Source organism: Lepus europaeus, chromosome 9 (assembly GCF_033115175.1).
Source record: "Lepus europaeus isolate LE1 chromosome 9, mLepTim1.pri, whole genome shotgun sequence".
In the NCBI taxonomy this organism is placed as follows: domain Eukaryota; kingdom Metazoa; phylum Chordata; class Mammalia; order Lagomorpha; family Leporidae; genus Lepus; species Lepus europaeus.
The window spans coordinates 90,672,204-90,685,337 of NC_084835.1; the positions used below are offsets into that span (position 1 = coordinate 90,672,204).

A 13,134-nucleotide genomic window follows, 5' to 3' on the forward strand; every position below is an offset into this window, starting at 1 on the left:
AATAGCGAGTTTTGACTATTGCCTCTTTGGGTTGATATATGAAGTTCTCTTATACCATTAGGAGCACTTTTTAAAAGTGCTGATTATGTACAGAATGTTGCTTTGTGAGTTTACATGTACTGATGTATTTAATCCTTACAGCAACCTTACATAAATTAGGTACTTTTATTATTGCAGTTGTGAGGAAAGGAAGCATAGAGAGATTGAATAATTTGTGCAGTGTTAACCCAACTAGTAAGTGTCGGGGTTGGGATTTGTACCTACGTTTTCTGTTATTTTAAATTTATTTTAAAGGTAGAGAGAATGAGACAGTGAGATCTTCTACCTGCTGGTAATTCCCTACATTTCTGAAACAGGCAAGGCCGTGCAGGCCTAGAACTCAATCGAAGTTTCCCACATAGAGTAGCAGGGACCCAGCTACTTGCTATCACCTGCTACCTCCCAAATTATTAATAAGCAGGAAGCTGGAATCCAAAATGGAGCTGGGACACAAACTCAAACATTTTGATAAGTGATATGGGTGTCCCAATTGGCACCTTAACTGCTGCCTAAAAAACCTCGCCCTGGTACTCAAATATTACGAGTCCTTATTTTATCTGGAGTATTTTGCTGGCTCTCATTTTAGAATTTTAGTATATTAGAGTATAATATATTTGATGTGGAACAGACCTCTGGAAATCATTTAGAAAGTTTTCAAATGGGGCAGGTTCTGTGGCGTAGTGTGCGAAGCTGCCATCTGCAGTGCCGGCATCCCATATGGGCACCGGTTCAAGTCCCGGCTGCTCTACTTCCAATCCAGCTCTCTGCTATGACCTTAGAAAGAAGTGGAAGATGGCCCAGGTCCTTGGGCCCCTGCACCCACATAAGAGACCCGGAAGAAGCTCCTGGCTCCTGGCTTTGGATTGGTGCAGCTCTGGCCATTTCTGCCATTTGGGGAGTGAACTAGTGGATGGAAGACTTCCCTCTCTCTGCCTCCTTCTTTCTTTGTATAACCTTGGCTTTCAAACAAATAAATAAATAAATCTTAAAAAAAATGTTTTCAGATAAAAAACTTTCAAAGTGACTTGTACAATGTTGTGGAACTGAAGCCAGGAGCTTCTTCCGGGTCTCCCATGTGGGTGCAGTGTGCCATCTTCTACTGCCTTCCCAGGCCATAGCAGAGAGCTGGATCAGAAGTGGAGCAGCTGGGACTAGAACCAGTGCCCATGTGGGAGGCCGGCACTTCAGGCCAGGGCTATGCCACAGCACGGGCTCCTTATAGGTACTTTCAATATAACTTGAGTTTTGCTCCTTCAACAGTTGAGGCCCTGGTGTGTTTCTTTTAGCAGTGTCACATTTCAGCCAGCAGATGGTGCAAGGGCAGTGAAAAGAATTTCTGTGACTTTGTTTCAGAACTAGTTCATAGCAGCTTTTATCTGCTGTTTCATTTTCAACTTCTAAAAATTTAAATCAAAGCTTATTAAACACTTTAGGACTAAGCTTTTATATAGTTCTCAGAGCTTCTTAACATCAAATTGATGGGCAAATAAGCCCTTGATCCTTTTCTACTTTGGATTCTCTAATTTATGGCCTGTGTTACTCTGTAAAGACATTTCAGTCTCTCTGAGCTTACATTTCCTCATCTTTGAAATGAGAATGTAATATTTGTCCAGCTGCCCTTACCAGGGTTATAGGGGAAATTAAATTAGAAAATATAATATTTTACAGATTGGGAATCAATACATAAGACTTCATAGTGTTTTAGGACATATTTTATTCTTGGCTAATTACATATTGTGGTGCTATTTGAATAGTTTTTAATTCTGTGAGGATTGTGTCTTTGTTTCAAATAAATAAATAAATAAACCTTAAAAAATGTTTTCAGATAAAAGAAAGTTTCAAAGTGACTTGTACAAGGTTGAGGAACTGGTTGTCAGTAACAACACGGGCTTTGCATCTCTTCTCTTGATCTTTCCTTCAGCTGTGAGGCTTCCTCTTGATGAGTAGAATAAATGAATACTGCTCTTCGTGTGTCATTGTTTAAGATGAGTAGCTTAAGTGATATGAAGGGTGTCTGTCTTGGTGACCTTTGTAAAACAACACATGCATTTTACTGTTATTCTTCAGACTTGTCAGAGGAAACTTAGAAGAGGAAAATAAGAATTAAGCTACAAGTTCAGGAATCAAGCAAGGGATCAGTTCTGAAGAAATGTCAGTAGAGATATTTACAAGGACTAATGTTCACAAGATTAGAGAGGGAGGAAAAGGTTTTAGATTAAAATGGTCTTTTTAACTTTTTTTAAAGGTTGATTTATTTATTTGAAACATAAAGTTACAGAGGGAGAGAGAGAAACAGAGAGGGAGAGAGAGAGAGAGAGAATCTTCCATTCCCTGGATCACTTCCTAAATGGCTGCAATGGCTGGAGCTGAGCTTCTGAAGCCAGCAGCCAGGAGCCAGGTGTTACTTAGCTGAGTCTTCCATATGGGTGCAGGGGCTCAAGCACTTGGGCTATCTTCCACTTTTATATACACGGATACATGAGAAATGCACTCTGGGACCATAGAGAAATGCAAAAATAGCTCCCTGCTGTCATTACTTGCATTATTACTAGAAATACTGAAATGACTATAGCAAATTAAGCATTCCTAACCTGAAAACCCAAAATCTGCAGTGTTGTGAAATCCAAAATTTTTGGACCTCTGACATAGTGCCACAAGTCTGATGGTTCAATGTATGCAAACTTTGAGAATAAAAGTATTGCATAAAATTGCCTATAGGATATGTGGATAAAGTATGTATAAAACATAAATGATTGTTTTTTTTGGACAGGCAGAGTGGACAGTGAGAGAGAGACAGAGAGAAAGGTCTTTCTTTGCCGTTGGTTCACCCTCCAATGGCCGCCGCGGTAGATAGCTGGCCTGGAAGAGGGGCAACCGGGACAGGATCGGTGCCCCGACCGGGACTAGAACCTGGTGTGCCGGCGCCACTAGGCGGAGGATTAGCCTAGTGAGCCGCAGCGCCAGCCAAATTTTGTTTTTAAACTTTGGTCTCATCCCTAAAATTGTTCCATATGCATATATGCAAATATTCTAGAATCTGAAAAATTCTGAAATCTGAAACACTCTGGTTGCAAGCATTTCACGTAAGAGGTACACAACCTGTACCAATAATTCAAAATCCTATGTAGCACTTTTCAATCTTTCATAATTAATTTGGGAGAGATATACATGTATCATAGTGGGTACAACAATTTTAGATTCATAGCTGTTTAATCCCTGAGTTAAATACTGAATGAAACAAATGTTGGCTTAATTTTAGGAAAAATTCTTTTTTTTTCAAGATTTATTTATTTATTTGAAAGGCAGAGTTACAGAAAGAGGAACAGATTGGGGAGGGGGGGAGAGATCTTCCATCCACTGGCTCACTCCCTAAAAGGCTGCAAAGGCCGAGGCTGGGCCCATCAAAATCCAGGAAGCTGGAGCTTCCAGATCTCCCACATGGATAGAGGGACCCAAGCACCTGGGCCATCCTCCACTACCTTCCCAGGCACTTAAGCAGGGAGCTGGGTTGGAAGGGGAGCAGCCAGGTTTCAAACCAGCACCCATATGGGATGCTAGCGTCATAGGTGGCAGCCTTACCCACTATGCTGTGTCACTGGCTCTCAGAAAAATTATTTTAGAAGTCTCTGAGTCTAGGTATTTGAGTTCTAATAAAAATGCTTTTCCCATAACTTTTTTTTTTTTTTTTTTGACAGGCAGAGTGGACAGTGAGAGAGAGAGACAGAGAGAAAGGTCTTCCTTTGCCGTTGGTTCACCCTCCAACGGCCGCCGCGGCCGGCGCGCTGCGGCCGGCGCACCGCGCTGATCCGATGGCAGGAGCCAGGTGCTTATCCTGGTTTCCCATGTGGTGCAGGGCCCAAGTACTTGGGCCATCCTCCACTGCACTCCCTGGCCACAGCAGAGAGCTGGCCTGGAAGAGGGGCAACCGGGACAGAATCCGGCTCCCCGACCGGGACTAGAACCCGGTGTGCCGGCGCCGCTAGGCAGAGGATTAGCTTATTGAGCCGCGGCACCGGCCTTCCCATAACGTTTTAAAACAATTTTAAACAATTTTAAAACATTTTCTTTTTAATGCTATGAGTTGTCTCTTTTCATTATGGGATTTTTTTAAGGAATATTACTCATTTATTCTATGAACAAGAAATATGTATGACATGCCTAATGAGCACTTCACACTTTTTTAGACTCTGGGGGACTATAAAAATCTCTTCCCTATGGTGCTTACATTGATGTTGGAGAAAAGAGAACACATTATATTTCAGTAAAATGTAGAGGGTGCTAGAAAACATTGTGTGCTATGGAGAAAAGCAAAGCAGCAATGGGTAAAGAGGGTGCTTACATCAAGTAGTATGGCAGTTCACTTCTCAATTTCATGATTGGTGAAGGCCACTCTGAGTACTTGTTCTTAAGCTGTTAAGGGAGCAAACTACCTTTCTAGAAGAGATTATTTCAGCCAGAGGGACAGCTAGTGCAAAGTCCCTGAGCTATGTATGGAATGTTTGAAAAATAGGAAGAAGCCCAGTGTGTGTTTGTGCTTAAGGGATGGAGGTACAGTAGTAGGAGATGAGGACAGAGATCACTGGTAAATATGAGAGGTCTTCAAACAGTTGATGAAAAATGCATATTATTTAAAAACTATGTATAAATTTCAAAATTTCTTGAACAAAAATAACATCTTATAATTCCCCATGATTTTTTTGAAGTGCCTATGTAAATGGTATGTGTCCTTGTAGGCCATTTTAAGCACTTTGAAGCATTGCAGAAGCTATTGGATGGCCTGTGAGAGTAGTGTGATCTGCATTTTAGCCGCAGCACTCTAGAGGCTTTTGATAAGAGACTACAGGGGGCAAAGATTGAAAAGAGTAAGATCCCTCAGTCAGCTACTGCAGTAATCAAGATGAGAAGTAATGGTGACTAAGACCCTAGAGCATATAGTGGTAGACGGTGTTGAAAAGTGGCTGGATTTCTCACCCTTTTCTCATTAACTACTTGGTGGTTATTTTATCATTTCTCAGCATATCAACTAGGAATTGGTTAAGTTAGAATAACTTGGATAATTGACATGATTTCACTTCAGTATATCTGACCATCCATTTAGTTAAACAACTAGATTTATTGATTTTTTTTAAGATAGTGTATAGAAATTCATGCTAGTTTTCAATTGATTTTAGCTTGAATTTTTCGTAATTCAGAAGGAGACTTGGAATGTTTTTGAAGGAATTTATTAATTTTATACTTTGAACTTCTGTTTGTCACTGATTCCAGAGTTGTGTTTTTTGATGCATATATTTTTCTGTTAACATTATGATTGAAGCACTTTATGTCACTGAGATTGACAAATCAAGTTTTTCCCTTCTAACAAAGAGCTCATCTGTTAAAAAGATTCAAGACTTTCCAGGTTTCTCAAGAAACAGATTGCTCTTTTGAAATTGAATGAAAACCTTCCTCTAAACACCATAGATGTTGGAAAATGACTTAGATGTTTCACCGTGATTTGAATTGTCCAGTTACTGTTAACTTGATTCCATGGATATGTATAAGAGCTGAAGAAAATGAATGATGATATCTTAGGAAAAGTTAGATCAAACAGACTTAGTGAAAGAGATGATAGGGTTCAAGTTCCACCAAGTGAATTAAATTTCCCTTTTTAAACCCCAAAAATGCACTGGGACACCATAAAGAAATTCTCACTTAATGTTTGGTCATGCAAAATTAAGCTTCAAACGAAATTACAGTTTCTTTCTTTGGCTTCACAGACCCTAGGGAAACAGAAACTGAATCTTTAAGTTCAACTTGAATATATTCCTGATTGTTCCTCTGCTGCCATGAATGAAATGTATTCTGTGCCCTTCTTTTGAAAGTCTGGGTTTCTTAGTTGAGGGATTTTTTTTTAAGCTTGTTGCTGCTATTATTGAATTATTTATAAGTGATTGTTTTATTTTCATACTCTCTCCTTTATGTTAGTGTTCATATACTTTTATGATGCTTTGCAAATATTGTCAAGTTAATAGAATCAGGTCTTATGTATTTACTGTGCATTTTAAAGACTTCTTTTTTTCCCATTCTAGCCTAACTAATCCTTTCTGATTTGTTCTCCTAGAATGAGAGACTACAGGCATTGCTTGGAGATAATGAAAAGATGAATTTGTCAGATGTGGAACTTATCCCATTGCCTTTAGAACCCCAGGTGAAAATTAGAGGAATAATCCCTGAGACAGCTACACTATTTAAGGTAATTTTGATGGATCTTTAATGGATATGATTGGATTCTAGTTTAAGACTAGAACACAGACACTGTCTTTGAAAATGATTATTTTTAAGGAAATATTTCTTTCTTATATATTTATTTTTTAAGATGTATTTATTTGAAAGAGAGAGAGGGAAAGACAGAGAGAGAGAGAGATCCTTCATCTGCTGGTTCACTCCCCAAATGGCTGTAACTCCCAGCCTGCCTTTGCCAGGCCAAAGCCAGCAGCCAAGAGCTTCATCTGGGTCTCTTATGTGGGTGACAGGAGCCCAGGTACTTGGGCTGCCTTTCACTGCTTTTGCAGGCACATTATCAAGGAGCTGGATCAGAAGCAAAGTAGCCAGAACTTGAACTAGTGCCCGTATGGGATGCTGGCATTGCAGGTCTGCTTCGACAGAACACTGGCCCCTCAGGGAATATTTCTAATTCTGATTCAGTAAATGCCAGATACAAAAAAATGGTGTCTTTCATTTATCAATTATTTTGATGTTTTTGTGTTGCCATTATATTTATTTAATGAAGTATGTAGAATATTTTATACCTCTGGGGTTTAGAAGTATTTAATTCTTTCAAGAAAATTGTTAATCAGAGCCTCTGTGCAAGATAATTTGTAAAAGGTAAATTGTAAGGATTTTGTTATACATTCACTTCATAAGTTCAGATGGTTGGATAAGACTCCCAATTAACCTTCTTTAAAAAAATAAAAACAGCATACCTCAATGTGATATCTGTTCCTCTGATTACGTTTGATGTAATTTCCTTTCAGTGATCAACAGCAATAGTGTCTCAGTCTGTTTCCCTCTCTTTTCTTTCTCTGTATCTCTTCCTTCCTCCCTCTCTCTTTCCTTGCCTACCTCCCTACCTCTGACACAACAGACCACTCATCTCTAAAGTAGTGGTGTCAGTATGACAATTTATTTGTGATTCTTTGTGATTCTCCCTTTTAAAGAGGATTTGGTTTCTTTATTTTTTGTGGATTTAAACATTTATTTGGTGGTATAGGCTAAGGATGCCGCAGCATAGCATGCCCATATCCCAAACCAGAGGGACAGAATTCCACTTTCTGACCCAGCTTTCTGTTAATGAGTTTGGGAGAAAACAGATGATGGCTCAAGTACCTGAGTCCCTGCCACCCAAGTGGGAGCCTGGATGGAATTTCTGGCTCATGGTTTTGGCTTGGTCCATCCCCAACTGTCACCAGCATTTGGAGAGTGAACCAGTAGATGAAAGGTTTCTCTCACACTGCTTCTTCTCTCTTTCTCACTCTGCATTTCAGATAAGTTAATAAATGCTTAAAAAAGTCTAATATAAAATTTTCATGTAAATAAGGAAAGGATTTTAGGGAATCTTTCTGTTTTATTCCATAATAAAAAAAATATAAATACTTGAGTCTTCCTTCATTTTATAAATGGGATATTTGAATATCAAAACCACAAGCCGACTGATACAATTCCCATTAAAGCCGGACCTCTTCATGTTTCATCTGATACATTTTTATGCTTCCTGCTGTCACCTTATTTACTCGGTATATCGCAGTTTGTAACAATAATAATGGTACACAAATATAAAATGTCTGTTTTGCATCAGGCATGACACCAGGCCCTTGATATGTCTGATTGCCTTGGCAACTCTGCAAAGAATGTGTTATCTTTGTTTTACAGATGAGGAAAACAAAGAAGATTATGAACAGGGTCATCCCACTGGTTACTGGCAGAGTCTGGATTCATATGCATAACTGATTTCAGAGCTTATGCATTTTACTACTATGTAATCTTTAGAGTAATTGTTAGTTTGTTATTTTCCAAAGTACTCTAATATATCAGCAGACACCTTATTTCTTTAGGTCCTGTTTACCATTTTGTGGTTTAACTTATTTCTCAGCATTTCCTTCTGTGTGTAGTAAATCTTCAGGCATTAATTTACATGCAGTTTTGAAAACAATATTTTTATTTTACAGAGTGCCCTGATGCCTGCACAGTTGTTCTTTAAGACAGAAGATGGAGGCAAATATCCAGTTATATTTAAGCATGGAGATGATTTACGCCAAGATCAACTTATTCTTCAAATCATTTCACTTATGGATAAGGTAAACATAGCTTTATATTGGATGCAGCATATGTATGGTTTAGTACATGTGCTATTTACAGAGAAAATTGTACTTGTCACAATCTCCACTTAAGCTAAAACAAATGTAGTTAATTGTTTAATACTTTACAATGACTCTTGTGATGAATGTGACACTGTACTTGCTCTATAAAAATTTCTTTGAAAATTAAGTTCTCTAAGTGTCAGATTTAATCATTTCTAGTAAGTTTTTAAATCTTTGTTTTTCTAATCCTATTGCTATCTTTGGCTTTTAATGGAACATGTTTGTCCTCCTTCCCTTTATTTAGATTTCTAAAGTATTCTATATGCAGGAAGGACTGCATAAATCATAGGGAAAACCTGACTTCTTATTGAAAACTGCTGATAGAAATTTAGAAAAAGTTAAAAAATTTGTCATGCCGTCATGTCTGTGCTTAATAAGTTTATTTTATGACCAAAGTTAAACAGTTTAATTTAATTTAAGTTTACCTCCTAATCTGTATTACATTACTGATATAATATTTGTGCATAAAAGTTTTTCTTGGTGATATTTACATTTACCTAATGCATTTTACCTTTTGATCAAAAGCTATTACGGAAAGAAAATTTGGATTTGAAACTGACACCATATAAAGTATTAGCCACTAGCACAAAACATGGTAAGTTTATTTGACATCATTTTTTTTTTTTACCCCATTGATTATACTTTTCCTTTTAATTGAAAATTCTTAAGAATGTTAGAGATTGAACATATGTGTAGCACTGAAGACTGGTTGGGTTGACCTCTTTCCCTCATTTCTTTTTTTCATCTCCCTTCCTTCTTCTTTCCCTTTCTTGTATGCCCACTGTTCCTCCTGTCCTTCCTACTCCTAATATCATAAAACACCATATTTGGAATAAAAATTAACACCTTTATGATGTACTTTTAGGCATTCAAAGAGGTTACAGTTCATAGTAGATTCTTGCATGGTAGTTTGTGTTCTGAATCATTCTTTTGAGCATTATCGTGACATAGAAATCTTTTCCACTTTGCTCTGCTGATAAACACAATTCAGCAAATGATGATGTCAATTTTTTTTAAATTTTGTTTTAGAGATTTTCAGAAACTTCCTGGAAAATGTGTACTATGAAGAAAAATACATGAATTTCAAAAAAATTTTGCACCAAAATAAACTCAATTTCTTTTTTTTTAAATATTTATTTGTTTTACTTGAAAGTCACAGTTAGGCAGAGAGAGAAGGAGAGGCCGAGAGAGAGGTCTCCCATCCGCTGGTTCACTCCCCAAATGGCTGCAACAGCCGGAGCCGAGGCGATCCGAAACCAGGAGCTTCTTCTCAGTCTCCCACGTGGGTGCAGGGGCCCTAGGACTTGGGCCATCTTCTACTGCCTTCCCAAGCCATAGCAGAGAGCTGGATGGGAAGTGGAGCAGCCAGGACTTGAACTGGCACCCATATGGTAGGCCAGCACTACAGGCGGCAGCTTTACCTGCTATGCCACAGTGCTGGCCCCTCAATTTCTTAAAATTACTTTTCCCCACACATTTTTGGAAGTATCTATATATGTGTGTGTATATATAATATATATCTAACATCTGAGTCTTTGTGAGGTTGACTAACTTACCTAAATTGGCTGGAAGATTCCCTAGGAATGTTTGCCTGATGCTTATTGTACATTCCATAGTGTTGTTATTCTTAAAACTTCATATCTGTAGTTACTTTGCAGAAACAAATTTCAGGTTTTCAGCCTTTTCCTGGCCCCTCTGAAATCTTTTTGTTGGTTTAATTACTATTCTGGTTTTCTTCCCAAATGATCTAAACACACACACACACACACACACACACACTTTATTTGTTATTTATTTACTTAATAGAAAGAGCTTCTATCCGTTGGGTAAATCGCCAAATGCTCAATGTTGGACCACGTTGAAGTAGGAGGCAGGGGAACTTAGTCAGAGGTAGGGTCCCAATTACTAAACCCTCACCTGCTGCCTCCCAGAGTCTATGGCAGCAGGAAGCTGGAATGAAGAGCAGAGCTGCAATTGAACCCAGGCACTCTGATTCAGAATCTGGATGTTACCAACAAACTGCTAGGCCAGATGTCTTCCCCCAGTATTTTTTTTTTTTTTTTTAAAGATTGGTGTATTTATTATATATAGAGAAAATGGGGGCGGGGGGGAGAGGTAGGTCTTCCATCGCTGATTCACTCCCCAATTGGCTGCAATGGCTGGGGCTGCTCCAATCCGAAGCCAGGAGCCTCTTCTGGGTCTCCCACATGGGTGCAGAAGCCCAAGGACTTGGGCCATCTTCTGCTGCTTTCCCAGGCCATTGCAGAGAGCTGGACTGGAAGTGGAGCAGCCAGGTCTCAAACCGGCACATATATGGGATGCTGGCACTGCAGGCAGTGGCTTTACCCACTATGCCACAGCGCTAGCCCCCAGTATGGTGTTTTTCAAAACAGTAAATATGTTTTTTTATATTTTTATAAATTTGTTTGCTAGCTTTCTTTTGCTCTTAGGACAAAGACCACATGATTGACAGTTACCTGATTCATCCTTTCTTCCATGTTTTTAACTATTAACTTTATTATCTGTGAAAATATATTGAATGTCAGATGTCCTTTGGTTCCCAGTGTAACCTAGGTCTCTGCACTTTTAAGACTCCCCTTTAAGACCCCCCTTACATTCATAGTATGTATCCCAATAAAACATGTAGAGTTTAATATCTGTGGAAGCAGGGTCTAGCACCTATTTTTGCTTACTTGGTAAAGTTTGTGCAGCTTATGAGGAAAACAAATACCTGTTAATTAATGCAGAGTATTCTGTGTTTGTAATGTAAAAATGAAACATTTTTACTCTGAAGTGATATGAAATCTCCTAATTGGCATGTGACTTGTTACAATGCAAGGCTTACCAAAACCAAGTCATGGTTGTATGTGATCCTGAAACATTGTTTTCTTTGTTTAAGTTTTTCACACATTTCTTTTATGCTTGTGTTGTTCTCAGATTTGCCAGAAAAAAATCCTTTTTCTGATTCATATTTTCTTGCTTATTGTCTCCTTCCTCTTCTTTTGGTATATGTCCCCTACATATAATTTCCCAGAAATACCAGAAGATTGAGTAGACAAAAGAAGCCAGTGGACATACATATAGTTTTAGATTCAGGTGATTGTATTCCACCGTTTCAGATTCTGTAGTGTGATTTTCAGTTTGGGATATTTTTAATTGGCAAGTATTTATAAAACTATAGAAGGAAAAAACATTTGATGCTGTGTTTAAGAAGCTTACTCCATTACTTTGTGTGTTTTTAATGTCAGTAGCTAGAAATTAGGCTAAAGAAACATACAGTAGCCTAATTGAAAAATAAAGTTTCCTCATAGTTGCCATGATATAAATGTAAATATAAACTTAACATAGTCTTCATAGACTTTTTAAAGTTGGTCAGATATGAAGTGTGTCCATTTAAAGATAAAGGTTATTCATTGGTAGGAGAACTTTTGTTTTTATTGCTTAACCAGTAACTATGTTTAATGATGCACAAACATTTCTGTGTTAGGCTTCATGCAGTTTATCCAGTCAGTTCCTGTTGCTGAAGTTCTTGATACAGAAGGAAGCATTCAGGTACAGTGTCAATTTTAAAGACTTTTACAATTTATTTTCTTATAGAAAAGTCAGTCTTTGTAAAGAGTGCGTGGAGGTGAAAATGAAAGACACCTTTTATCACCATCTTTTTCACTTTTTTTCTTTCATCAGAAGTAAATATTGTTGAAAATTCTCACATATTCATACATGGGTAGTTGCTCATGAGGTTTCTTGAACAGTGTATGATGCATAAGGGAACAGGAGTTAGTTGTGAACAAATTAAAAATGTGCTAGATCTTATGTTGCATTATATTTCAATGTCTAGAAACACTATAACTTAGCCATTAATTGCTGAACATTCTGATTATTTTCTAATTTTAGTTATTCAGAATAGTGCTACAGTAATATATTTTTATTGTGCTTTTGTACAATTGAACTTGTATTACTACTAGCTTTTTTCTACTCCATATTGGAAGAGGTAGCATGCTGAGTGAGTCTCCTTAGAGGAGAGACAGTGAACTAGGAGATGTATGCATAAATTTATTCTCCCTGCATATATTTTCCATGCTGATTCTGTTGTGTACCCTTCCACTGTAATATATCTTAGTTTTGGTACAATAAAATGTTGCATCTGTGACTCCTCCTAGCAAATGAAACCTTTCGGTGGCCTAGGAACACTTAATATACCTTTCAAGCCATAGTTTTTACATCCATAAAGTTTGGGTAATAATTAGTAGTACCCACCCTGAAGCTCTTCTGAAGATGTCATGAAATGTATATAAAACTCTTACCCAGGTTCTAATTGAAGTCACTGCTAAATAATATTATTAATTATGTTCTATAATTAGACAATTAGACAATAATCATTCTTTGCCCTATGTCTAATCTGTAAAATCATTTAGCTGTGTCATGGGGTATTATTATCTTCAGCTTTATGTGATAATTAAAATTGTTTTCCAAAATAGTTGTTCCCCTTGTGTTTCTTGTTGCTATACTTCTTTTCCTAATCTTGATATTGTCAAACTTCTAACTCTTGCTATTTCAATGCAGTTTTAGTTTCCATTTCAGTGATTACCTACAAGCTCAAGCATTAAGAATGTATGGATAGTCTATTTGTTTTTTCTGTGAAGTGCTTGTTTATATCTTTTACCCATGTTCTTATTGAGTAATATATTTTTCTTACCAA

At 37.6% G+C, this 13,134-nt stretch overlaps 1 protein-coding gene across 1 annotated transcript in view; it reads left to right on the forward strand.

Annotated features, from left to right (window-relative positions):
- The window catches only part of PIK3C3 (phosphatidylinositol 3-kinase catalytic subunit type 3), a 157,711-nt gene that overhangs the window by 85,391 nt on the left and 59,186 nt on the right, over window positions 1-13,134 (forward strand). Inside the window, exons 16-19 of the mRNA XM_062201595.1 lie at window positions 6,140-6,271; window positions 8,244-8,372; window positions 8,961-9,030; window positions 11,923-11,987. Coding sequence (XP_062057579.1) covers window positions 6,140-6,271; window positions 8,244-8,372; window positions 8,961-9,030; window positions 11,923-11,987 — 396 coding nt within the window. The remainder of the gene's footprint in view (window positions 1-6,139; window positions 6,272-8,243; window positions 8,373-8,960; window positions 9,031-11,922; window positions 11,988-13,134) is intronic.